The 23908-nt window shown below is 52.1% G+C and overlaps 6 protein-coding genes across 6 annotated transcripts; all 6 read left to right on the top strand.

Moving 5' to 3' along the window:
* The first annotated feature begins 84 nt into the window (after positions 1 to 84).
* ACET3X_001592 (uncharacterized protein) lies at positions 85 to 4682 on the top strand. Its single transcript, XM_069446901.1, has 2 exons — positions 85 to 4034; positions 4087 to 4682. Exons 1-2 carry the CDS (start codon positions 414 to 416, stop codon positions 4294 to 4296), a joined length of 3831 nt encoding a protein of 1276 aa, XP_069311834.1. The 5' UTR covers positions 85 to 413; the 3' UTR covers positions 4297 to 4682.
* Positions 4683 to 5040: 358 nt separating this feature from the next.
* Positions 5041 to 6702, top strand: ACET3X_001591 (uncharacterized protein). Its single transcript, XM_069446900.1, has 3 exons — positions 5041 to 5592; positions 5648 to 6248; positions 6299 to 6702. The coding sequence occupies exons 1-3, from the start codon at positions 5546 to 5548 to the stop codon at positions 6641 to 6643; spliced, it is 993 nt and encodes a 330-aa protein (XP_069311833.1). The 5' UTR covers positions 5041 to 5545; the 3' UTR covers positions 6644 to 6702.
* Positions 6703 to 7539: 837 nt separating this feature from the next.
* On the top strand, positions 7540 to 8433 carry ACET3X_001590 (uncharacterized protein; the record flags this gene model as incomplete). Its single annotated transcript, XM_069446899.1, has 1 exon — positions 7540 to 8433. One exon carries the CDS (start codon positions 7540 to 7542, stop codon positions 8431 to 8433), a length of 894 nt encoding a protein of 297 aa, XP_069311832.1.
* A 3820-nt stretch (positions 8434 to 12253) lies between these two features.
* On the top strand, positions 12254 to 12512 carry ACET3X_001589 (uncharacterized protein; the record flags this gene model as incomplete). The annotated part of the gene is made up of 2 exons (XM_069446896.1): positions 12254 to 12283; positions 12339 to 12512. The coding sequence occupies 2 exons, from the start codon at positions 12254 to 12256 to the stop codon at positions 12510 to 12512; spliced, it is 204 nt and encodes a 67-aa protein (XP_069311831.1).
* A 564-nt stretch (positions 12513 to 13076) lies between these two features.
* Positions 13077 to 15160, top strand: ACET3X_001588 (uncharacterized protein; the record flags this gene model as incomplete). The annotated part of the gene is made up of 4 exons (XM_069446895.1): positions 13077 to 13154; positions 13204 to 14508; positions 14568 to 14919; positions 15060 to 15160. The coding sequence occupies 4 exons, from the start codon at positions 13077 to 13079 to the stop codon at positions 15158 to 15160; spliced, it is 1836 nt and encodes a 611-aa protein (XP_069311830.1).
* Positions 15161 to 20813: 5653 nt separating this feature from the next.
* On the top strand, positions 20814 to 21395 carry ACET3X_001587 (uncharacterized protein; the record flags this gene model as incomplete). Its single annotated transcript, XM_069446894.1, has 3 exons — positions 20814 to 21088; positions 21144 to 21198; positions 21264 to 21395. 3 exons carry the CDS (start codon positions 20814 to 20816, stop codon positions 21393 to 21395), a joined length of 462 nt encoding a protein of 153 aa, XP_069311829.1.
* Between the last annotated feature and the right edge of the window lie 2513 nt (positions 21396 to 23908).

Below are 23908 nucleotides of genomic sequence, written 5' to 3'. Positions count from 1 at the left end.
AGTTCCTGGGCCGGCGCGCATTTTAGCCAAGCCGGGGCAGTGACGTCTGCACCCCTAGACATTGTGCAGTTGCCTGCGCGTCCACGCCTCATAACAACACCCATCTCCACAGTGGACCTGTTCCTGTGCACACTCTATCCAACGCAGCACACGCCGACCTGTGCAACTTGCGTCATTCTTTCGTTGTTTTGATGATAACGCTAATGTGCTAACCGCCCTCCGTTCCCACACTCTCACAGCTCTCGATAGCTTTACCCGCCACCTCGGCTCGCACGCATAGTCATCCACACCCCATCCCCCACGAACTCCATTACATCTTCGTGTTCCTCGCATCTCTCAGCATACCTTCGCATTCGCTTCTCCCTGCGATACCGAGACCCGCCTAGTCTCCGCGCTCAGGCGCATCCAACAAGATGGTGCAGCAGTGCACGCGAGGATGGAAGGCCATGACGATTGGCCTGGTCTCCATCCTCGCCGGAGCAGCTGTCGCAGGACCAGACCTCACGACCAAGCACGAAAAGGGAAGGTGCGCGATACGCGGCCAATGTGGAAAGCAGAGCTTCTTTGGATCAGAGCTGCCCTGCCCTGACAACGGTCTCGCGAAGACGCCCGACAACGCCGTGCGCAAGAAGTTGGTCGACATCTGCGGTGACCAGTGGTCTGACAGTGACGTCTGTTGCGATGAAGACCAGCTCGACGCTCTCAAGACGAACCTCGACCGCGCCACGCCCATCATCAACGCCTGCCCTGCTTGCAAGGAAAACTTCTACAACCAGTTCTGTACCTTTACCTGCTCCCCCGACCAGTCTACTTTCATCAATGTCACGCGAACCGAGCCAAAGGGCGACAAGTACTTGGTGACCGAGCTGGATACGCTGGTATCCGACAAGTACGCGTCGACCTTCTATGACAGCTGCAAGGATGTCAAGTTCGGTGCGACAAACGGCAAGGCCATGGACTTTGTTGGAGGAGGCGCGAAGAACTACACACAGTTTCTGAAGTTCCTTGGCGACAAGAAGTTCCTGGGCTCGCCTTTCCAGATAAACTTCCCCCACCCAAACGAGGCTGACTTTCCTGGAATGGACGCGATGAACAAGCACGCCTACCCCTGCGACACCGACGATGAAAAGTACCGTTGCGCCTGCCTTGACTGTGGTGGGTCCTGCACGGAGCTGCCAGAAGTTCAAGAGGAGAAGCAGTGTCACGTTGGCCTACTGCCGTGCCTTTCCTTCGCCGTCATCATAATCTACTCATTCTTCCTCGGCTTGCTATGTACCGCCGTCGCGGGCCATGTTGCCTACCAGAACCACTCGAAACACAAGACCGAGCGCATGCGCCTCTTGCAGGATACAAGCCCTAGCGACGATGAGGACGAAGGTGATATAGTACACAACGTTGGCATGCTGGATCGCCCTACCAAGCACTATTTCATCAACACATGGTGCGACCGCATGTTCAGCCGCCTCGGATACGTCTGCGCTCGCTTCCCTGCCATCACTATTGCCACCAGTGTTATCGTAGTGGGTCTGATGAGCCTGGGATGGTTGCGCTTCCAGATTGAAACCGACCCTGTCAATCTATGGGTTTCTCCCGATTCAGCTGCCGCACAGGAGAAGACCTTTTTCGATGAGAAGTTCGGTCCTTTCTTCCGTGCTGAACAAGCCTTCCTCGTCAACGACACGCTCGAAGGTTCCGGTCCTGTTCTCAGTTATGAGACGCTTGACTGGTGGTTTGGTGTAGAGAATCAGATTCAGCGTCTCAAGTCCTACGAACATGGTGTGACGCTTGATAAGGTCTGTTTCAAGCCGGTAGGCGACGACTGTGTCGTTCAGTCTGTCACTGGATACTTTCAAGGCGACTTTGCAAACGTATCCCCAGACAGCTGGCAAGACGACCTACTGCAATGCGTCGACAACCCATCCCAATGCTTACCCACGTTCCAGCAGCCGCTCGACCCTCACCTTCTCTTTGGTGGTGTTAACGAAACCGTCTTGGACGCAAAAGCACTCGTCGTCACCTGGGTCGTGCAGAACTATCCCAAGGGCACCCCGGAAGAACAGCGCGCTATGGACTTCGAAAATGAGATGAAGAATTACCTTAAGTTCGTATCTGACGAAGCTCATAAGAGGGGGCTGCGCCTGAGCTTCAACACCGAAGTCAGTCTTGAGCAGGAGCTGAGCAAGAGCACCAACACTGATGCCAAGATTGTGGTCATCAGCTACATTATCATGTTCTTGTACGCGTCCCTGGCTTTGGGCTCCACCACTCTCACTGTTCGATCCGTCCTTCGCAACCCGGCGAATGCTTTTGTGCAGTCCAAGTTCATGCTCGGCACTGTCGGCATCTTGATTGTGCTCATGTCCGTGTCTGCGTCGGTCGGTCTGTTCTCGGCAGCTGGTATCAAGGTCACCTTGATTATAGCAGAAGTCATTCCGTTCCTTGTTCTGGCTGTCGGCGTTGACAACATCTTTCTCATCGTTCACGAGTTTGAGCGCATCAACATTAGCCACCCCGAGGGCAGTATTCCAGAACGCGTGTCCCGTGCTCTCGGACGCATGGGTCCTTCCATTTTACTTTCCGCACTCACCGAAACCACTGCTTTCGCTCTTGGATGTGCCGTAGGCATGCCAGCTGTTCGAAACTTCGCAGCATATGCTGCCGGAGCTGTCTTCATCAACGCCATTCTTCAAGTCACCATGTTCATCGCCGTGCTCGCCTTGAACCAGCAACGCGTTGAGACAAACCGTGCTGACTGCTTTCCCTGTGTTCGTGTCGGCAAGGCCGATCCTGGTTATCTCAATGGCGGTATGGGATACGGAGCTGGCGAAGAAGGTGCACTACAGCGCTTCATTCGTAAGACGTATGCTCCGGCAATTCTGGGAAAGAAGACGAAGGTCGGCATTATTGCTCTGTTCTTTGGCATCTTCACAGCCGGTCTCGCCCTCTTCCCCAGCGTAGAGCTTGGCCTCGATCAGCGCATTGCTATCCCAAGTGATTCCTATCTCATTCCTTACTTCAACGATCTTTACGATTACCTCGACGTCGGTCCCCCAGTCTACTTCGTCACCAAGGAGCTGAATGTTACCGAGCGAAAGTCCCAGAAAGAGTTATGTGGTCGCTTTTCTACTTGCGACCGAGAGAGCTTGGCAAACATCATCGAAGCGGAGCGCAAGCGACCTGAGGTCTCACACCTAGCAGCCTCAGCCGCTAACTGGTTAGACGACTACTTCCTATGGCTGAACCCTGAGAATGAGAAGTGCTGCGTCGACGACAAGGGAAAGCCGTGCTTCCAGGACCGCCAACCACCGTGGAACATGACTCTATCTGGCATGCCCGAAGGCGAGGAATTCATCCACTACCTTAAGCTCTGGATCGAGGCAGATACCACCGAGGACTGCCCTCTTGGTGGAAAGGCTGCTTACTCCGATGCTCTCGTCATTGACTCAAAGCACCTCACCATTCCCGCATCGCACTTCCGCACTTCGCATACCCCTCTTCGCTCCCAGAGTGATTTCATCTCTGCTTACAATGCCGCACGTCGCATCTCCAAAGAAATATCCAAGGATGTGGACGCAGAGGTGTTCCCGTACTCCAAGTTCTACATCTTCTTCGATCAGTACACAACCATCGTTCGCCTAGCCGGTGCGCTCATCGGATCTGCTCTTGCTGCGGTGTTGGTCATCACCACTATCATGCTGGGCTCCCTTGCCACTGGCCTGGTCGTCACCCTCGTTGTTGGTATGACCGTGTCTGCCATCATTGGCTCCATGGCTGTCCTCGGTGTATCACTCAATGCGGTATCGCTCGTCAACCTTATCATCTGCGTCGGTATCAGCGTTGAGTTTACGGCACACATCGCCCGTGCGTTCACCTTCCCCAGCCGTGCTACCATGGAGAAAGCACCACGACACCGCTTCCGCGGTCGTGATGCTCGTGCCTGGACGGCCATGGTCAACGTGGCCAGCAGCGTGATTAGTGGTATCACAATCACGAAGATCCTGGGTGTGGGCGTGTTAGCTTTCACTAGGAGTAAGGTATGTGTCATCTCGGTCCTAACGCCATCACCATATACTAACAGCGCACTAGATCTTTGAAATTTACTACTTCCGCGTCTGGGTTGCACTCGTACTATGGGCAAGCACGCATGCACTTATCCTGCTCCCCGTGCTGCTTTCTCTTGTCGGCGGTGGAGGTTACGTCGACCCCGAAAGTGAAGGCGGCCTCCAGGAGGATCTACGTCGCCGCCAGTACCCAGCTTTACTAGCTGAGGAAGATGAGTACGACAGCGACGATTAGGAATCTACCTTGTACCGCGCTATCGGTCACTGCTTGCGAAGGACTATGGAATTGTCTAGCATAGGCTGTACGTATATTAATGGATGGGCATGGAACACATGGATGGCGTTTGGGAGAAATATTTCAGCTTGTTTGGGTTCTGTTGATCGAGATGGACAGCGCCTAAGGTGGGCTACTTTGCTGGCTAGACCGACTGCTCCATAGCATGTCGCGGTTTCTGGCTCTGCTGGTGTTATTCGACCAGTAGGAGAAGAAGCCAGCGAGGAGGAAGATGAGGACGATCTAGATCCCACCACGCTCCTCTATGAGGACTTGCATCCTTAGGTTCAAATGGAGTCTGTACATGGTCACGCTTGTGCTTCTTTTGACTGTGTCTACAAATGTATCCGAAAGCATCTGCTGGCTTTGTTTAGATTGCTGACTATGCGGAACCTCACAAATGCCTTCGGAATTCGCTGTGGTGTCTAGTGTCTTGAATAGCTTGCATTCGCTGCAACTGGGTCAAACAATGGGCATCCTTGACACCTAAGTAATTACTTCATTCAGCCAGCTGCTAAGTAACTGACACTCAGTTCTTGTGAGTAGTGCATCCGTTGGGGCAGAGGCTAGAAACAAGCGGAGATCTCTTTGTTTACAACAAACATGAGCGAGAATGGGCTAGAATGAGATAACATTCACGTGTCTCGACCACGTAGGATGAGGCCATGTGGAGGCAGAGTGGGTCACTCATTCGACCTCCTCCGAGGCATCTCCCCCCCAGCTGCCGCCAACCCAACCCCATTCTCGACATGCAACCGCCATACAGTAGCTGCCCGGCGGCTATCCTACACGACAGGCGATTGCGACCCGGTCCCTGGACGCCGCGTAAAGAGACTGCGCATTTGCCACATTTCATCCACCAATGACAGCGCGACAACTCCGCGGTAGATCGCCGGCAGATGCTGTTAAGCCTCATCACCCCCATCGCGCCGATGGATGATGCTTGTTGAGACATGACCACCTGGAGTCTGGTGAAGGCGAGCCAATCCATGATGCGAGGTGGACCGTCGGAGGAGTTTTGACGCGCGGAGGCGGCTACCAAACATGGAGATGAAGCCGTCTGGGGCTCAAAAATGTCGGAGACGTCACCGACCCCTCACCTCCGAACTTTTTCCCCAGACAGCGTTTATAAGTCCAGAACGCCCGCATTCGAGACCACCACAAACTCTTTACTTTTTCTCTCTATACCCTAAACAATCCAATTGCAATCATGTCTCTCGGAAGGAAGGTTACTCTCAACACTGGCGCTGCCATCCCGTAAGTACCCGATCAAGTATCTCTCAGAAAACATGGCGGTTTCTAATAGTCGCAGCCAACTCGGTTTCGGCACATGGCAAGCTGAGCCTGGTCAGGTCGGCGCCGCTGTCCTTGAGGCTCTCAAGGCTGGATACCGTCACCTGGACCTCGCCAAGGTCTATGGCAACCAGAAGGAGATCGCAGAGGCTCTCAAGAAGGCCTTTGGCGGCGAGGTCCCCAACCTAAAGCGTGAGGACGTCTTCATCACATCCAAGCTCTGGAACTCCCAGCACCGACCCGAGGATGTCCCCGCCGCTCTTGACGACTGCCTGGCCGAGCTTGGCCTCGAGTACCTAGACCTTTACCTCGTCCACTTCCCCGTTGCTTTCGACGAGCGCGGCGACGTACACAACAACCTCTTCCCTCTCGAGGGTGAGGACGTCAAGATGCTCGACGACATCTCCATCGTCGACACATGGAAGGCCATGACAAAGCTGCCCAAGGAGAAGGCGCGTGCTGTTGGTGTCTCCAACCACACCAAGGAGCACCTCCAGGCCCTCATTGACGGCACTGGTGTCACCCCCGCTGCCAACCAGATCGAGCGCCACCCCCGTCTCCTCCAGCCAGAGCTCATCCAGTACTGCAAGGAGAAGAACATTCACGTCACCGAGTACTCTGTAAGCATTTTCCTGTTCTACCCCGGCGGACATGTACTAACATCGCTCAGGCTTTCGGTAACAACATGATCGGCGAGCCCCTTCTCGTCCAGCACAAGGTCATCAAGGAGATTGCCAGCCGCATTGGCGCCTCCCCCGCACAAGTCATCCTCGCCTGGGCCCAGAAGGGTGGCCACTCCGTCATCCCCAAGTCCGTCACCGCATCGCGCATCCAAGAGAACTTCAAGGAGGTCGAGATATCAGAGGAGGACTTCCAGAAGGTTGAACAGATTGGCAAGGACGAGCCTCGCCGCTTCAACATCCCATACATTGCCAACAAGCCCCGCTGGCCAGTCAACATCTTCAACGAGCCCGAGGAACAGGCTGCGCCCCACAAGGTTATCATTAAGGTCTAGATAGAAGATTTGGTCGATGATGCCTAAAACGAATATATAATGAATACCCCTGTCACAACAACGTTGTTCTGATATTTTGTGGTGATGATTGAGATCGACCAGAGTTGTCGAAAGAATCCAAATATACGACACTAACGATACCATCAAGCTATACAAACTTTTGAGCATGAGAGAAACCTTGTGCTTTCTGCACTCCGTATGCATGCACCTACAGGGATACCGAGGTGCGCCAGCAGTTGAGCAAGCTAGGCTAAAAGCGATAGTGCAGTAAACAACAGCACGCTTCAACACTGCCGCATACCACAACGTATACTGCATGCTATGTCACAGTGTATGTAGTGATATCTCTAGTGATACTTGTTTTGACTGATCGCAAGATCTAAGATTGTTTCCGTGCTACCTGGCGGCGTAAAGACCCTGTTGGGCTATGTTGGGCCCATTACGATGCGATTGATCACTTCCAGAAGTCACACGCTTCTTTACCATCTTTTGCCCTGTATCGTTCGCTTACGCACCGTACCATCTGTTCGCGTACCAAGAACATGGGTATGCTCTAGCTGAGCTATATGGGAGATGGCTGCTCCGGCATAGTCTATAATTCTCATTTATCTGCACGGCTACATCCTGTTTGAAAACACGCGCGCGACTCTTGGAGTGAAACTGTAGGACCCTTGCACCCTTCTTCTACTCACTAAGGTAGCACGCAAACGTTCTGAGCACCCTTCAGGACACGGCATTTCACTTGCTCTTACATTTTCTCGATTCTCATTGCTACATTCACTTTGGTACACACCGTCGCTTATCTTTCAAATATCGACTAGACTCTTTTGACCCCCAACACTATCGCGACTACCCTCGACAGACAGAAATCTCTACTCCGCTGCTCAACCGCTACGATGCCTTCACCCCATAGCACCAAAGCGCCAAACGAGCACCTCATCTTTGTCAAGAACGTTCCCGGCTATTTCGCGACTGATGAGATTCGCAGTATATTCGCCAAATACAACCCAGCCAGCTTCAAGAACGTATATCCCAATAGTAATGTCACTACTATTGTCATCGGCTTCCGCACAAAAGAAGAGGCGGCGCGCGCCCAAGCGGCGACAGATCAGACCCGCCTGGGGCATGTCGTGCTCAAAGTAGAGACGTACAACCAGAAGCAGTCGGTGCGATACCTGCGGGATCAAGGACAAGCCAACCGCCCACGAGGCGCTGTGCAAGAAGATGAATCGCAAGATTATGACGAAGAGCCAGTACAAGAAGACATCCCGGTATTCTCACTGCCCATCGGGCCACACGCTGCGAAAGACAATACTGCTGCGCCAATGGGTACTACCTGGGCTGATATCGCTGGTAATCGACGTGCTCCGGCAGACGAAGCGCCTGCTATACCCGAGGTCCAGAGCCCAGCCACAACAGAATCCACACCCATATCTACACCACGCATGCCAGAGACTGTCCTACAGAAGCACTTGGTGTCGGGCCTTGAAGATAAAGACTCGCTCCTCCTACCCCCGTCACTCCGTCTCCTGAGCTACACCGCTCCGGACCCCCTCTCCGTCAGACCACCCCATCGGAGGTCTCCCAGTACCGAGTCATCCTTTACCGCCGAAGTCGAACACGAGCTTAGAAAGCTCAGCAATATGGGGGGCTGGAGCATGGCCGCCGCACAGTGGGCAGATGATCAGGGACAAACACGTTTTCTGGTGGACCCTCTCGATACCACGATGCGCATCCGGTTGATGCACTATAAGAATTGTGCGTTTTGCCAGAAGAGAGATCGATCATAGGTCCGACGATTCTCAAGACTTGGTGATATCTTGGTGACGGGGATATGGTACTGTGTCTTGCGTTATATGGTTCGGCGGGGGAGGAGTTTGGAGTTTTGGTGGTACGATGGGGATATTTCAATGCGATGTTTTCGAATCTTCATAGAGTAGTCGCTCTAGCAAAAGAATCAAAAGCTATCTAGAGCATCCTGGCTAGGCATGTGGTGTTGATGCGGACAGTAAGTACAACCAGCACGTTAGAGTTACTCTGATCGAAATCTGCTGTGTACACGATATTAGAATGGAAAAAAGAGCGATCAGGAATCATGTTGTGATAGTGACGCGAGAAATATAGAATCGACGTCATGATGGTTTCGATTCGCGTTAGCGTGAAGCCATGGTCCGTCCGTCTACTTGGGTTTCTTCGCTACCTAGGTATCATCAACCTTCATCCACGAGAGTGTAAAGCCGCTTTTTCGGCGGTAGAGGCCTAATGTATCGCGATAATCATTGGGGTTGAGTTCTCATCACACCCACCATCGAATAATTTCATCGCATTCACTCCATCTCAAAAGCTCGTTCCAAGGGTAAAAATGGTTCCCATTACTAAGCTAAATAGCTCTACGACTCTTCGTTGACAGCCTCGACGATCCAGGGCGCGGCCTTCAGGCAATAGAGCTCGTCAGGAGTAAGGAAGTAGTCAGGTCTAACAGTTCTTGCGTTCAACCTACCAGCACTAGCACCACTGTCTGTGGTCTTCTCAGCTGTGACGACCATGATGATTTTGCCGGAGGCGACCTTCCTGAACTCTTTATTCGTTGCTAGTCGCTTGATTTCGTTCCAAGGTACTATACTTAGCTAATATGCGAACTACGCGATGCCGAGAAAGTATTCGCGGAAGCGGAACAACGTGCGCTCGATGCAAATCTGTTCACAGTCTCAGGGTCACTTATTGATCCAGCTGCGAGTTTGTATCTATATGACGACGAACTCAACGCGCTTCGTGATAACCGAATCATCAAGTGGCTCTCTGTAGAAGGTGGTATGATTGCTCCACCATCTTGGTACACTATAGCGGCATCTTATGATGAACGCTCTATTGATGATAGGGTTGTTAAAAGGCGTGCGACCAGCCGAAAAGAAAGGATTAGGAGCGCAGTCAATCAACGATCATCAGCGCCTTCACCCAAGGCAAAGCCCGAAATGGGAGCCGATACTTCCCACCCTAAATCGCAAGGCAGTAGAACAGCGAATGATGACCTCGGAAGTATCTCCGTGGCACAAGATTCTCCTGGGGAAAAAGTAGCTTGCGACAAGAGTAAAGCGAACGGCCCATGCAACGCGCCTCCCAATAGAGAGTCCAACTCGAACAGCATAGCTTCTTCATGGTCTGGGACACGCAAGTTCCGGGATGAGGTACAGGTATACGATAGCTGGGGTGCTGTTGCAGAAGGCATCAAATGCTAGAAGAGAGATGCTTGGGCGCGCGAATGCGCGCGGCTGAGAGAAACACCTGGGTAAGAGAATGCCGCTGAAGTCGAAGGCGTACTTCGCGTGACAAATGTAGAGACTCGGTTACATACTTTTTTCAATAATGCATAGTTTGTTGGCGACAACTCTATCTGCTGCGTTGAGTGCAACTTCCATCGCTTACGTCATGCAAATTTCGTTTGTCGTCTGTCTACAGCAGGTGCACGAATTGAGATCATGTGTTGCCTTTTTGGGTTAGTACGGGCTCGCGCGACAGCCCGCCACCTTGGTTCTACCCCAATCTCTACTTTAAACCTTTGTGTACCAGTTCCCAGCTTGGCCACCCTTACTCCAAGTAACTTGATCTGCGACCGATACCACTCCGACTGCCAGTATGTCCGTACAAGGTGATTTGAGTCCCTGGACTAAATAAAAAATGCGCGAGATCGCTGAGAAGTGAGTGATTCTCCCGTCCAGTATGCGAGCTCGGTGCTAATTTTCACAAGAATGCTCCAGGCCGAAGGTATAGTAGAGGCGGCCGATCGGTGTTTACGCGAGTTGTCAAGTGCGCGTTCGTCCTTTCACCGGTAAGATACAAGTGGATCGGGTAGATGTATGTAACGTACACTGACTTCGACAGACTATCTGAATCACGGAAAGCCCAGCGATACCGAGACGCTCGACAGAAGCTTCTGGACGCAATCCTGGAAAAACTACCCTGCGAGCTCCGAGACATGATCTACCTGGAGTTGTGCCAGGATGATCAAAACGAACCCTTCGAGATTGTGGACAATAGCTCTATACATCCACACGACAACTCGCATGGATTCGAGCCTATCGTCAAAGCTTATGAGATGCCGTACTGGATGGCAGAGGATGAGGTTGGATGTGAGTTCGCAAAAGAAGCGGTAGAGGCCTGGTGCAAGCACGTCCGTCTTTCGATTGACGTCAAGCTTCTGCCACAGCTCTTACAAGACGAAGATGGGGTGTTGTTTAACAACGGAGCACCGTCTGTCCGCACATGCGAGTTCCTCAAGAAGCTGCAAGTCGTCATCGGGCCTGCGGCATCATCAGACTCCCAATTCGGCAGACCATCAGGCCGGGTAGTCCACATTCGACAAACCTGTCAGTCTCTCTCTGCTTTGTTGCTGAAGACGGGAATCGCTTGGAAAGAGAATTTTGAATTGCACATCGCTTTCCGATGGTCTGTATTCGACGACTGGCTGAGCTACATTGATGCGCTATGCCCAGTGGCATATGAATTGAAGGCTCAGGGCTTCAAAGTGACGAGCAGCCAGTCTTATGCACGAACAGTAACCCGGAGATGTGACGAAGAGGACTGTTTTTGCATGGGCCGGAGAATCGGAGAGCTGGCATGGGCACCTAGCGAGCAAGAGGATTGGTTCAACTGCTGTCAAGAGGAGTGTACGAGGATTGAGAGTGAGAAAGCAGAGCTTGATCTCTGGTGACACATCCGCTGGCAAAAGAACGGCTGTCACAGGTGTTTTTGTCGCGGACCAAGCCAATAGATAGAAAGTGCATTCCCGAATCTTCACGTCAGTACGCAGACGCTGGGTCATAGGCATCTGAAGCCATTAGCGCAACCTTGAACATCAGCAATGACACAGCCGTTCCGGCTATCCTTACATCATGACAGCTAACTCATCTGACAACCTTGACACGCTTGCAGACTGGCATTGCCAGGACCAGCTCATCCCATCTTACAACCTTTATCGCAAGTGGACACCGCGCGGCCAGAGGCAATAGTTTGAGGCGCGATCCTGTTCGACGAAGTGGCCTAGCGCATGGAAAGCAAACACCGTCGACGCGTTCGAGAGAGAAGAATGGCTGAGGCCGTCCGAGATCAACATCACGGCCCTCTTATGCTGGCCAATAGCGCTGCCCATCATCTTAACAGGGGCGCCCGCCCCCCCGCAATTGCCGCCCTCATCTTCGCCACCAAAACATCAACACAGCCTAGATAAGCTTGTCGCATCCCGCGAGTCCCTGCATAATACTCATCTCCGACTATATCTTTTATTTTGCGAATCGCCACGATCAGCCATGCCCAGGTTCTTCAAGCGCATCTTCAGTGATGCTTTGTTCCGGAAAGAGCCGGATGTCAGCGACATGCAGCGATCGCGGCGCGTGCTGGTAAGGAGCTCAGGAGGCATGCCGGACGAGCCGTCGAATTGGAGATTATCACTCTTCGATGTTCAATGCCAGGATGAAGAGCGTCGAGGGTTGAGGGATGGGGCAAGTGTAGCCGGTAGCGACATGCATGCCGCCGAGCGACCTATTCTAGCACCGAGCCACGAGCACATACCAGCGCGCAAACCAAGTCGCGTTCGGAGAAGATTGAGCAAGAAGCATGGAAGGCCTGCTTGAGTCGGATTTGAAGGTATGTTGTGCCGTGCGACTCAAGGCGCACAAAGCTGACATCTTCCCGTTGTCAGGTCATCGCGGCGTTCATCCTCACATGCTGGCATTATCTCGAAATGCGAGACTTGTGCTCTTGCATCGAATATCTAGATACAGGACGACGGGTCGCGCCACGGTTTGAAACGGCTGCATTGATACTATCACTCTTGCAGCGTGGCTGGCTAGCTACGCAAGACGCTGGAAGCTGATGGAGAGACCTTCACATCACACTCGATGACATCTCCAAAGGTCCAAAGATCTCCCTTACATCATATCAGCTGTCTGCTCGCAATCACAGCCGTTTTGGAAGGACTAGGAGGACGAAGGATCAACAAAATCGGGGCCTGTCACGTGTCCGCCCCTCACCGGACATTGGCCTGTCAGCCACAACAGCTCTAGGAACATAATATGGATCATGTTCGTCCCACATTGTCTGGATACCATCGTCTCATGATTTCGTCTCTCAATACCACTGCTCTCTATTCATTGCCTTGCTGTCGAGAGATCTACAGGCGGATAGTCGTTAACATATCTCACTTTCTTATCACTCGAGGTACGGTCAGGCTAATATAACAAGAGGGGTTGCCGGACATCCTCTCGCGTTCATACTGATAAAGACAGGCTATTTAAGCTCGTTATACTCATCACTGTCTGGGCTGATACACCCCCATCCATCCAATACCGGCCGTCTGCGGACTGATCAAACCTGGACGTGGAGCACAGAACCTGACATAAGATATACACTGTCCCGATCGCATTTAGTTACAGGTAATATGCGATCACATGTCTTTCTTGCCTGCCTGATTTCTGTTCTTGTTTACACCGATGCAGCGGATGGGAAGTGCAAGTGTGTGAGTCGAGATGACTGCGGATCTAGATAACTACTAATACGGATAATAGACACCAAATGACAGCTGCTGGCCCTCTACCATTGAATGGAGCGATCTGAACAAAACACTCCACGGCGCACTAATTCGTGGTACTCCTCCAGGCGCAGTCTGCTATCCTTCATGGCCGGAATACAGTCAGCAAGCATGCGCTCTTGTTGCTTCACAATGGTACAACTCGTCATATCACGCTACGAACCCTGTCAGTATTGACTATCCAATTTGGGCAAATAACTCCTGCAACCCTATCTTTCCCAACGGCACTAGCGTCACTGGCAACCCATACGCTGGAGAAAACGGCTGTAGTATTGGTAACTACCCAGCCTATGTAGTAAATGCAACCTCCGCAGATCAAGTCAGCAAAGCTTTGGTCTGGGCGGGCGCAAGGAATATTCGGCTTGTTATCAAGGCGACAGGCCACTCTTACCAAGGTCGCAGTACTGGATACGGCAGTTTGAGTATCTGGACGCACCACATGCGGGGCATCGACTACATTCCTTCCTTCCAACCCACATCTTGTTCCTACAAGAGGCCTTTGATTGCAGTCCGCGCAGCAGCCGGTCACACAAATATTGATGTCCAGGAAGTGGTCGCGAGACATGGAATGGTCATCGTGACCGGCGCTAACCCCAGTGTTGGGCTCATTGGATGGCTCACAGGTGGCGGTCATGGTCCGCTTTCGACTCGTTATGGCATGGGTGCCGATAACTTACTTGAGGCTACGCTTGTTACACCAGACGGTAAAGTAGTTCTCGCAAACCCATGTCACAACGAAGACTTGTTCTTTGCTATACGAGGCGGAGGCGGCAGTACATTCGGGGTTATCACCGAGGTTGTCGTCCGCGCATTCCCAACTCCAAGCACTATCGCGCACACGTTCCAAGTTCGCTCAATAAGGTCGAACACGGGTACCGAGTTCTACGAGTTCTTAGGCTTCTTGCACTCGGAGATGCAGAGGCTGAGAGAAGGCGGCATGCAAGGATATTACTTGGTAGCTGGGCCGCCCATGGTCCCCACTCTATCGTTCTCATGGACATTTTTGCTTTATGACACCCAGGATGGAGCGGTCAAGCGGCTCATGGAGCCTATCGAAGCGTACTTGCACGATAAAACCGACGCTCTCGAATGGCGATCTGTGATGACGCAAGCAGAAACGTACCTGGAGATGCACAAAGCTAACTTCACGAACGAACAAGTCGCAAACGGCGGCTCAGCTTATGGATCGAGGCTACTCAGTGCCGAGAGTCTGACGGACGCGAAAAAAACTGCGGCAGTCCTCTCCGAGATTGGTCCCAGTAATGATGCGTTGAAGCCACACGTAAGCTATCTTAGCTTAGTACCATGTAATCGACATTGAGCTGACACACATACCTACAGGGTCCGGTAGCGAATACTCTCCTGATCGGCCACATGATCGCGGCACCCGACGAGCCACTTTATTACCCCACCCACAGCTCTCTCAATCCTGCATGGCGCGACACCCTTACGCACCTCATCGTCGTATCTCCTTTCGGTGACACTGCGTCCCAGAACCTCATTGATGCTGTATACACAGATATCACGTACAACAAGACCGAAGCGCTGCGGCGGCTCAGCCCAAACACCGGTGCGTACTTCAACGAAGGAGATGCCTATGAGCCAGAATGGGAGGATGCATTCTGGGGTGGCAATTATGAAAGATTAAGAATGATCAAGAGAAAGTTTGATCCACGCAACGTACTTTGGTGCCGTCAGTGTGTAGGAAGTGAGGCGTTGGTGGAGATAAAGAATGGGCGGTTATGCCAGGCAAGCGTCGAGGAAGCCCATGATGAGTTGTAGCTGTTAGACAAAATGACACTCGCAATGACGAAGATATTGGCTTGCATGTAGGAAACGATTTTGATATGGAGAGCAAGGTCCATCGCGGACCTTCACGCCGCGAGCCCAAGCTTGATCTAGCTTTTGTTCAGAATGATCCAGACATGATTTAAGATTTATTCTGAATGGCCGCGAGAGTATTTTTGCTGCACAAGCTGCGCCCACGAATGAAAACAGGAATGGTCCAGACATCCTGCGGGAATTTGGAGTATTGGAGTGATTAGAAGATGCATAATACCCAGCTGGATGCAAGTGGAGGACAATACTAGATAGGGATGTTGCACCTCAATTCTTCGAATACAAGCCTATGCAAATCCCGCAGAGTTCCAGTATAGTTGAAGGCCGACCCAGAAAACAGCAGGAATGTGTAGCTCACAAAAAGCGGAAGACTTGCTGCAAAACGATGCACCTGAGCCAAGCAGGGTCATGTACATAGAGCCATTTCCTTTACATATATGGCAGATACTGTCAGCATACACAAAGGCTAAAACGGACGCACAAGTATGTAGTTCCGATGTTAGTGCTGGATTAAGCTGGACGCAAGCATCAGAGGAATGACGATTGGATTCTGTTGGAGTAAGCCAGATACATTATGAGAGACAAGATGTACGCAGATATGCGTGCAAACTAGGAAGACGTTGTTGAGCGACACGCATGACTCGAAGCGGGACGCATCGAGCTTCGTTTCAGATGATGAGGACGGCGGAGACGATTTTATTCCCGGGCCGACATGAAGCCCCATAATTAGTCATCCATGTTGCCAATGCAACATCAAACGCCCCTGTCTAATACGCGCATGCGATCCACTTCACGACCACTGCAGCTTGTATGCCCTGGTCTCTGTTATTAACACAGCAGGATACTATCACCATCGACCGGTTCTCACGACGGTCCCTCTCGGCAAGCTCACGGCGTCAATCGCCTGCCGACAACAACGAAGAGAACGCGTCCAGCCACGTCCGAAACGGCCTCCCGTAACTGTTCGCCGACCGCGAAAAAACCCCTTCTACTTTCTGATCAATGGAATGGAGGATGCATAACACGATGTGTACAAGGCCGAGCTAGCAAGCTTGGGATCATAGACGCGTTAGAATCGGGAATCGCCCAGATCTGACGCGTCGTATGAACAACTTGCGCGACTGCTTCGTTCTCACAAGTGGGACTTGATGATTGATGTGGACTGAGTCTTGGTACCTACTCAGGACGATTCAGGGGGCCCAGACTTACTACAAGAAGTCCGCATGCCAGGAAATGCATGTCGGCGGTCGATCGGAGAACACCGCTTTGGCACGGAGTAGGACGATGCCAAGACACATCATGCCTAATGTTCGATTCATTTTGAACGGACGAGCCGTGGTTGTTCTTCACCGCTCACTGCGCAAATATTCCCTGCCTCGAGATATAGGCGCAGTCATATCAAGCAGGCATTACTATCGGGCCCTTGTTTATGCAGCAATGCTTCCATCTTGTCTTGTGATAGACATCACAAGCCAAGATGTGCTACGAGGCTAAGCACATTGCTATTGAGTACCATACTCAAGCTTTCTAAGGCTATGCCTTTGTCTGATGTGGCTGGACCAGCCATCTTTGTGTACTAATCTGAAGTCGCTGGGCTCTCGTCGTTGGATAGAACTATCGCAGAAGCCTCAGCCACAGTCCGTCATCGTACATGAACACGCTTCTAGATTGACTCCACTCGGCCTTCCAGCCTCCTTTCGGGCTGTCGCCTGAGAGACTCCAACCCCGCCAACGGCTATTCACGTCACATCAAGTCTCTCAAGCTCGCCAGCAGGTGAAGACTGGGTGAACCTGGAAGCTACCGGTCCTTTGCGTAAACATGATTCAAGACTCACAACAGCATTCCTTCGTACACCGATACCCAGATGTTATCCGACTTTTTCCGCCTCGCGCCTGCCTACTAACTGCACGTTACAACAGCCCCGCGACTGCCACTTCTATTTGCACTCGGGTTTCTGGATCTGATATTGTAGCGCCGTCACCCAATCTCATGCCCGTGGCCGGTAATCGGGCTAGGTTATTTTCCTTCGCTCGCTTAGATGTTGAGCATGAGGCTAATGACGCACGCTGCTGCACACGCAATTGACAAGTGCGGACTCTCTTCCGAACTAATGGCTCAACTATTTGTAGCATGATGGTGCTTGTTCGCTTTCTTCTCCGCTGCTATTTTTCGTTTACGTCAATGGTTGTGGGCGCGTAGGGAACCATGGTTTCGTCAAGCGCTTGGGTCGCGATAACGGCCGTGACGGGGTTGTCGCACAAACAGTGCTTCCACTTCTGTTCAATTGGCTGTGCTGATACTTCTTTGTTGTTCTCGTTTCGTCGTTTCCCACACTTACACTGGTGGGCTTCGGCTTACCGTGCATGTCATATCGGTCCTTTTGCTACTGTTTCGTCACCGCTCCTTCGGTTGTTAAGGACGATGCAACCAACGGACCTTACACCTCGATCGTGTCGGCAGATCCTTGTCATTGTAGTTGATTCTACCAATTGGATCATTGCGGCGATTTACACCTTTGTTATAGTATAGCTCTCCGACCGTGAAATTGCTGGAGCATTCTGGCGCCGATGGCCAGTTATCTGATACAAACAGGCCACTAAGGAGGGTCAAGGTGCGGTGTCGTAGGCCACTTTCGCCCCACATGCTTAGCTTGTATGTCTCCAATTGCTGTTGGAGAGTGTCAAGTCTAGTACGTACAACGTTCAGCCGCTTTTGGATGTTCATACCAGCTGTAATTGCCGCAATCCGAAACTCAGCAACACATGAATGCTTGCCTGAGCATACCCCTCTTTCTGCGTCATGAGGCTGGATTGGGTCTACCGATGGCTACCTAGGTATGTCTATGTGCGACACTCTCGGCGCTTTGCCCACGGAAGCCATGCGCACGGCAGAATAGACTTTGACAGCCCCAATCACTGTGTGTTGGTGTTCTTCCGGATCAGCACTTTGTTGTTCGGCCACATCAGTGACCCAACACGGTTACGATGGCCAAATTCATGCGAAACACACTTCCTCCGCATCCTTCGCATGAACAACACATCTCCGCTAATTGTATATTTCTTTGTTTCTGGATCAGTGTCTGCACACCATCATCGGTCTGACAGGCTGCTCGTATAGTGGTCAGCCAAGGAGTACTCGCGGCATCAGCCAGACCATGAGCTTATCCCCTGATCCCTCCTCATTTGTGCATATGCGGCTAGGGGTTGGTTGCATGCAACAGCCTTCCGTGCTCGAGCGAAGTCTTCCAATGTCACGCACATGCTGTCTCCGTGGTCAAGCGAAGGCGATGCAGAACTTTCAGCCTGAGGTCCCGCCACTTCGATCCTTCCACATTTTGATCGAATACAGTGAGCACTCTTTGCGCATCCAAGTGCTTGACTTGCTCAACGTACCGTATCTATCGTGTTACACCAAGAATCCTCTCGGTCACCAAGGACCATGCCTTGACTAAGGCGTGTAACTTTGTGGAGTGATGTATGCCTATTCTCCAGGCAGTCTTTCGTCATCCAGTCTGCGCAGGTCTCGGCATACGTGAACATTCTCATCCGTCCTGACCAACCATACCACTCTTGCGCGGGGACATGTAACCTGTCTGGCCAGACCGATTTGACCCACCAAGGAGCGGCACCCACCAATCCGCAAACACGCAGCTTAGCCTTGTCATGCACAAAGGGCGCCGGTGACCGCAGCTCCGGCCCACAAGAGCACAGCACTCACTCGTCTCGGGATCAAAATTGCGTGCGACCTTATTATCTAGTTCCATTGCAGCCCATGTACTCGCGGCGTACCCAGCATCGCGTTGCTCTCACATGACGAGAAGTATGCGCGGAGTGCCGCGTAGCAAATTCCAACGTCAAGCCTTGGTGAGAAAGGAGTTCTGGCGCTCGCTGAGCGCAGTGCTGGGCATATTTCCGTGCCAATGCAATGGAATGTCAAATCACAACGTCAGGAAAGCCCAAAAGAGGTGGAATCAGCAACGGATGGATTGATTGCGCAACTATTTGCGAGGCTACTTACGGTCGCAGCAGTGGCCGCAGTTGCCATGTTTATTGTGATGGCTGGTGTGTGGTTCCGTGCACGACGCAAGTCCGTCGTTGGGCCGGATGACACCACAAGGACACCTCACCTTCTGCATCACTTGGAGTAGGCTCACTTTGCCGCACTCATGCCATGGATGCCCAGTACGCAATTGAAGAGAATGATAGTGGACGTACAGCTCAATCTAACTGAGGTGTAGCAATTGGCTCGGTAATGTGGGATTGTTGCCTCATTTGATGACAAGGCAGACTGGTTGAGGCGATTGACGAAAGCGGGCTGCATCATATTGCCACCGCATTGACTAAACCATATACTCCATGTCTTGTTATACATCATTTCGGGCTCACCGGTAATGACGGTTCGAGTAGGAGATCGTTTCATAGGCCAAGAGCAAGCATTCCTCGCTGAGTATGCGTGGAAAGGCAGGCGAGCCAACGCGGACATTTTGGTAAAAGCTATGACAGATGGCGAGACGAACGCCAGGGATATGGCTTCTCCTTTGATCAACCATATACCGCTCGCCACGTCAGAGGATCTCCGATGGGGCATGCTTTGGCTGGTTCTAGTATGTGTCCGGGGGTCCAGATGATTACCTCGATATGCGATGGCGGCCTAGGTTCCGCATTAACTCCACGCCATCCTGTTATCTAAGAGAGTAATGCCTGTCAGCGTGCAGGGCCTAGTCAGTTAACAACGGACCGGCCACGGGCAAAGCCAGCCGTTGAGTGGGGATACAGATCAGCTGAACGAAGGAGCCAGCCCGTGCTATGCAACATGCATGCGGATGTTGCTAGCGTTCCATCCTGGTGGCAATGCTGGATGACCGGATGCAATAGCTAAGACGCAGCTCTGCAGCCTGAGGAGATAAGGTGACTGGCCAACAGTGTTTCGAGTTCGTGGTGGAAAGGTCGGCACGTTGTGTGTCAGCCAAGCAGAACTGATGAGGATCTCTAGTGGACGCAAGAAGCAGCCGAGCACCATCGGTGAAGCTCAATGGTGCTACACAAGTGTGTTAGCCTGATCACAAACGGAAAATTCGGGCTCGAGATGTAGCGTAGGAAATGAGAAATGCCCGAATTACCGTGAACACATAGCGTGCTAGTATGTAGAGAGACAACGATGCCCAACCGAGGGCGACGACACTGCTTACTCTCCAGACGTTGGTCAATGAATGTTGTAACGCTTGACCATAGCTCGGGATAGAGTACGTAGAACGCAGAATTTCTCAAGGTTGGCCCGTGTATCGCCTCGTCTGATTCCACGGAGGTACCAATAGCGGGAGCCATTGGCCAATCGCTTGTTGGGCCCAAAAAATATTCTTGAAGCGGACTGTGACTCGGCATACACCAACCGGCACGTGATCGTATTTTGGTTTACGAATGCTCCATCTCCCATGGCATGAAAGGTCCGGATTGCTCGAAAGCAGCACACCACAACATCTCCGAGCGCCAACTAAGACTGTTTGACAAGGAACATGCGGGATTTTCGCGTCGGGAACAAAGGGTTACGTGGTTCATGAAGCCACGACACGTTGATCCCCTAGCAAATGTGATAACTGTCTGCAGCTGGAAACGCCGGCACGGCCTAGGGTATCATTTCAGCCCGTCTCCGCATCACTCTAGCGTCAGAGTAAGAGGGATCCGTGAATCGTAGCGATATCGTTGGATGGAGCCCGGTGGGGTGCTACCACGTCGACGAAAGGATAGGCCATGGTATCAATTCATGGCCTGACAGCGAAGCGAGCTCGGTACGAATGGGTGGCCGGCGAGGTCGGCGGGAGGAGTTCGTTTCGAAGGATAAATAGCGGTACACTGCTGCTCGAATATCAGCTCCATCTCATTCAGTTCAACAACATCTTCCAGTCGTTGACCATAGACTTTGACAGTCTTCCATCTTTTGCAACACCGGACCCAGCAGGCAACCTCCCCCTTGGGTATAGACCGTGGCCATCTTTGTCGAAGGCCTCCTACTATCCAACCATTCTGTATGTGTCTTTGAGGCTCAAGGTCGAAGTAGCCCCTGAGCTGACCCACCCCCAGGAACGCGGTCGCTGGCCCTATCAAAAAGGTCCAGTGTTTGAACGAGGAGCGAAAGGTAAGTGTTCGACGTCTGGTATCCAAGCAGTAGGTCGGTAAGGCTAACATGTTACCGAACATCAGACGTCCAAGCTCTTCCAATCTGAAACATGTGCTTCTACGACCAACACAGGTTCATCTGCGGTGACTGGAAGTGGGGTCACTTCCGACAGCACTGCGCCAAGGAGTATCGGATCGGCGAGACGTGCGGTATGAAGCTCATCATGCAGACAGTTCCTACTGGAACTTACTGCAAGCTCTGCGAGAAGATCAACACCAAGATGCGCCGCCGAGCCGCTGAGGTGGACCGCATCGGGCGGTGGCAGCGGGAGCCGCACAAGTTCGGGGCTTCGATCGAGAAATCGATGGAAATGATTCGCAGCCTGGATAGCGAGATCAATGAGCTATCCTGCGAACGCAACCGCAGACTGCAGGCAATTCACTGAGGTTACAGCGGTCATGGTGCGGGCGTTTGGGAATCTGTTTCATCTACAACGCTTTGGTGTTTTCTTTCAGATTGAGGCCATTCATTTTTCGTCCCCGGAGGCGGAATGATGCAGGAAGAGCTGGCATTGAGCGATGGCATACGGAACAGGAAAGGCCGGGCGTCACCTCTTACAGTCGCTTCTTTCTATTCCCGAGCTTCTGCTTGTTTAATGATGCAATGAACATTACGAATTTACTTGATTGGCTGCGTGCTCAATTGTGATGGGTGTAGCCGCTGTGCTTGGATCGGGGGCTGAAGCTGTCCAATCCGTGAATGTCGCGTAACCGCAAATAGAAGTGGAGAGTCCATCGCGCACGGTCCGGCGGAAACAGGTTCGATGCCTCTCTCCTTTCCAGGAGAGGTGATCAGGTGTTCGATTGAAGCGTTGGTGACATGCAGCAATGTCGATGATCATGAGATCAAACGCGCGGAAGAGACAGATTCGATGGTGTTGTGGTGTTGGAGGACAGTTGGCGGGGTAAATTTCGCGACTTGGCAGACACGTGACAACGCTAGGTCTCATGCGGATAGTGTCGACGGGTGGTGCCGATAAAGCCCCGGCCTTAGTTTTGCCCTGTCCCGATGGTGTCAGTCAGCCGGCCTGCACACACACCATCATCTTGCGTGCTCTTTCATCCTCTTCTTCGCTATCGCCTGCATCGCTGTAACAAGGTTCATAATGTACCTGTCCACTTAGCGACAGCAAGCCCGTACATCATCCCAGTATCGATTGACAAACTCTCCTCCAGCGTGCACTCCACCTCGAGCTCGTATGATGCAGACGTACCTAGGTATGTGCGCTTTGGATTATCGTGGGGAGGGTGCGAGAAAGAGTGAGTTGCTCAGGTGAATGTACGGAGGGGCTGTCGGATACCCTGTTCAACATGTCTGCGTCGATCTGATGGTTGTCGATTTTCGTAAACGGTCTGTCGTGTTCCTTGTATCGCATCATACTTTTCGTGTGCGCTGCACTCTGCTATCCCTCGCCCTTACGATGGAGAAAGAAGATTTCGAGGCCATCCCAGCTATACAGTGGTCGTAGAAGGTTGTTCCAGTGTCAAGAGCCAGGAAGGAAGTTCAGAAATGTCGACTTACGTGGCGAACGCTAAGTGGCCTGAATAGCGGCCGATCGCTTTTCATACATCCTGAAGGTCCAACTCCACCACGGTCCATCCACGCAAACATCCGTTCGGATCGACGTCCTCCTTTGTTGATTTGTTACGTCTTTTGGTTGTGTGTGAAGAAAAGCAGGGGCCGTCCAGATCAAAAGAGTAAAAGGAAACGCGGGCCAACGAAGCCTTTGAGTATGCTGTGAGCGCAGCCCTACTACGGCGAATAGGTTTAAGCGCTCGTGACATATCGCAAGCTGTCACTCGTGTAGTACCATTCCTCCTTGGGTTGAGAGACGCGGTTAGGTAAATGCCAGAGGGCATACATTCGACTAGACGGCCAATAAGCCAACTCGACGTGTTGTCAGCAGGGTCAATCAGACATGGTTCGTACATGACATACGACAAAAGGCACATCTAAAAGCCGCACTTTGGATGTATTGGGCTGCAGTCAGTATTTGTGTGCATAGCCGGAACACATGTAAAGCACTGGGCAGGCCAATCACATCGCGGAACAGCACATTTGGGTATGCTGGGCAGGCCAGTACCTTTCTCATCTCGCTACAGCTCAGTAGTGGGCGACTACGTAAGTCGCATGTACCAGCGATACGTACCCCCTGACGCTCATCCATCGTGCTCTTTCCGTCGTTGCTACAAGCCTTGCGCATAGCGACTTTACCCGTTTCGGTCGATCTTGCTTCCCCCGGCGCTCTCGCATATTGTCTGCATATCGGAACGGACGCAATACGTGTTCCGCGCCAATCGCTAGACCGCTGAATCACGCAACCTGGAACGGTCTCTTGCTATTTTCTTCGTTTTCCAGTCTGATTGCAACATCGACTAGGCTTGTCAAAATTCTTCAGTAGCAGTTCAGACTGACATACGGAGAAGTGCGGCACCGGGGGGACAGGATCAGACTAATTTCGACGGCGACAAAGCATAGATCTGCTTTGCCCCCAGGCCTGTCAACGCCTATGCAGACCTTGTAGAACAGGCGATTGTGGTACCGTCTTCGCCAAGGGCTTGACCAATCACAGCCCAGAAGCGGCATGCTGCCTCGATCGCATGCCGCCGACTTCGCCCAACGAAAACCACGGACAGCTCCAAACCATCGAAGCGCTAACCTGCAACTA

Source organism: Alternaria dauci, chromosome 1 (genome assembly GCF_042100115.1).
Source record: "Alternaria dauci strain A2016 chromosome 1, whole genome shotgun sequence".
In the NCBI taxonomy this organism is placed as follows: Eukaryota; Fungi; Ascomycota; class Dothideomycetes; order Pleosporales; family Pleosporaceae; genus Alternaria; species Alternaria dauci.
Note: the sequence above shows the minus strand (reverse complement) of the source record. Positions and strands in the feature narration are given on the sequence as shown.

What these genes read in the sequence shown, in the direction of transcription:
- ACET3X_001592 (XM_069446901.1), top strand. Translation starts at nt 414, where the DNA reads ATGGTGCAGCAGTGCACGCGAGGATGGAAGGCCATGACGATTGGCCTG. An exon ending in TAGCTTTCACTAGGAGTAAG is followed by an intron (nt 4,035 to 4,086) that starts GTATGTGTCATC and finishes ACAGCGCACTAG; the next exon opens with ATCTTTGAAATTTACTACTT.
- ACET3X_001591 (XM_069446900.1), top strand. Translation starts at nt 5,546, where the DNA reads ATGTCTCTCGGAAGGAAGGTTACTCTCAACACTGGCGCTGCCATCCC. An exon ending in AACACTGGCGCTGCCATCCC is followed by an intron (nt 5,593 to 5,647) that starts GTAAGTACCCGA and finishes TAATAGTCGCAG; the next exon opens with CCAACTCGGTTTCGGCACAT. An exon ending in TTCACGTCACCGAGTACTCT is followed by an intron (nt 6,249 to 6,298) that starts GTAAGCATTTTC and finishes AACATCGCTCAG; the next exon opens with GCTTTCGGTAACAACATGAT.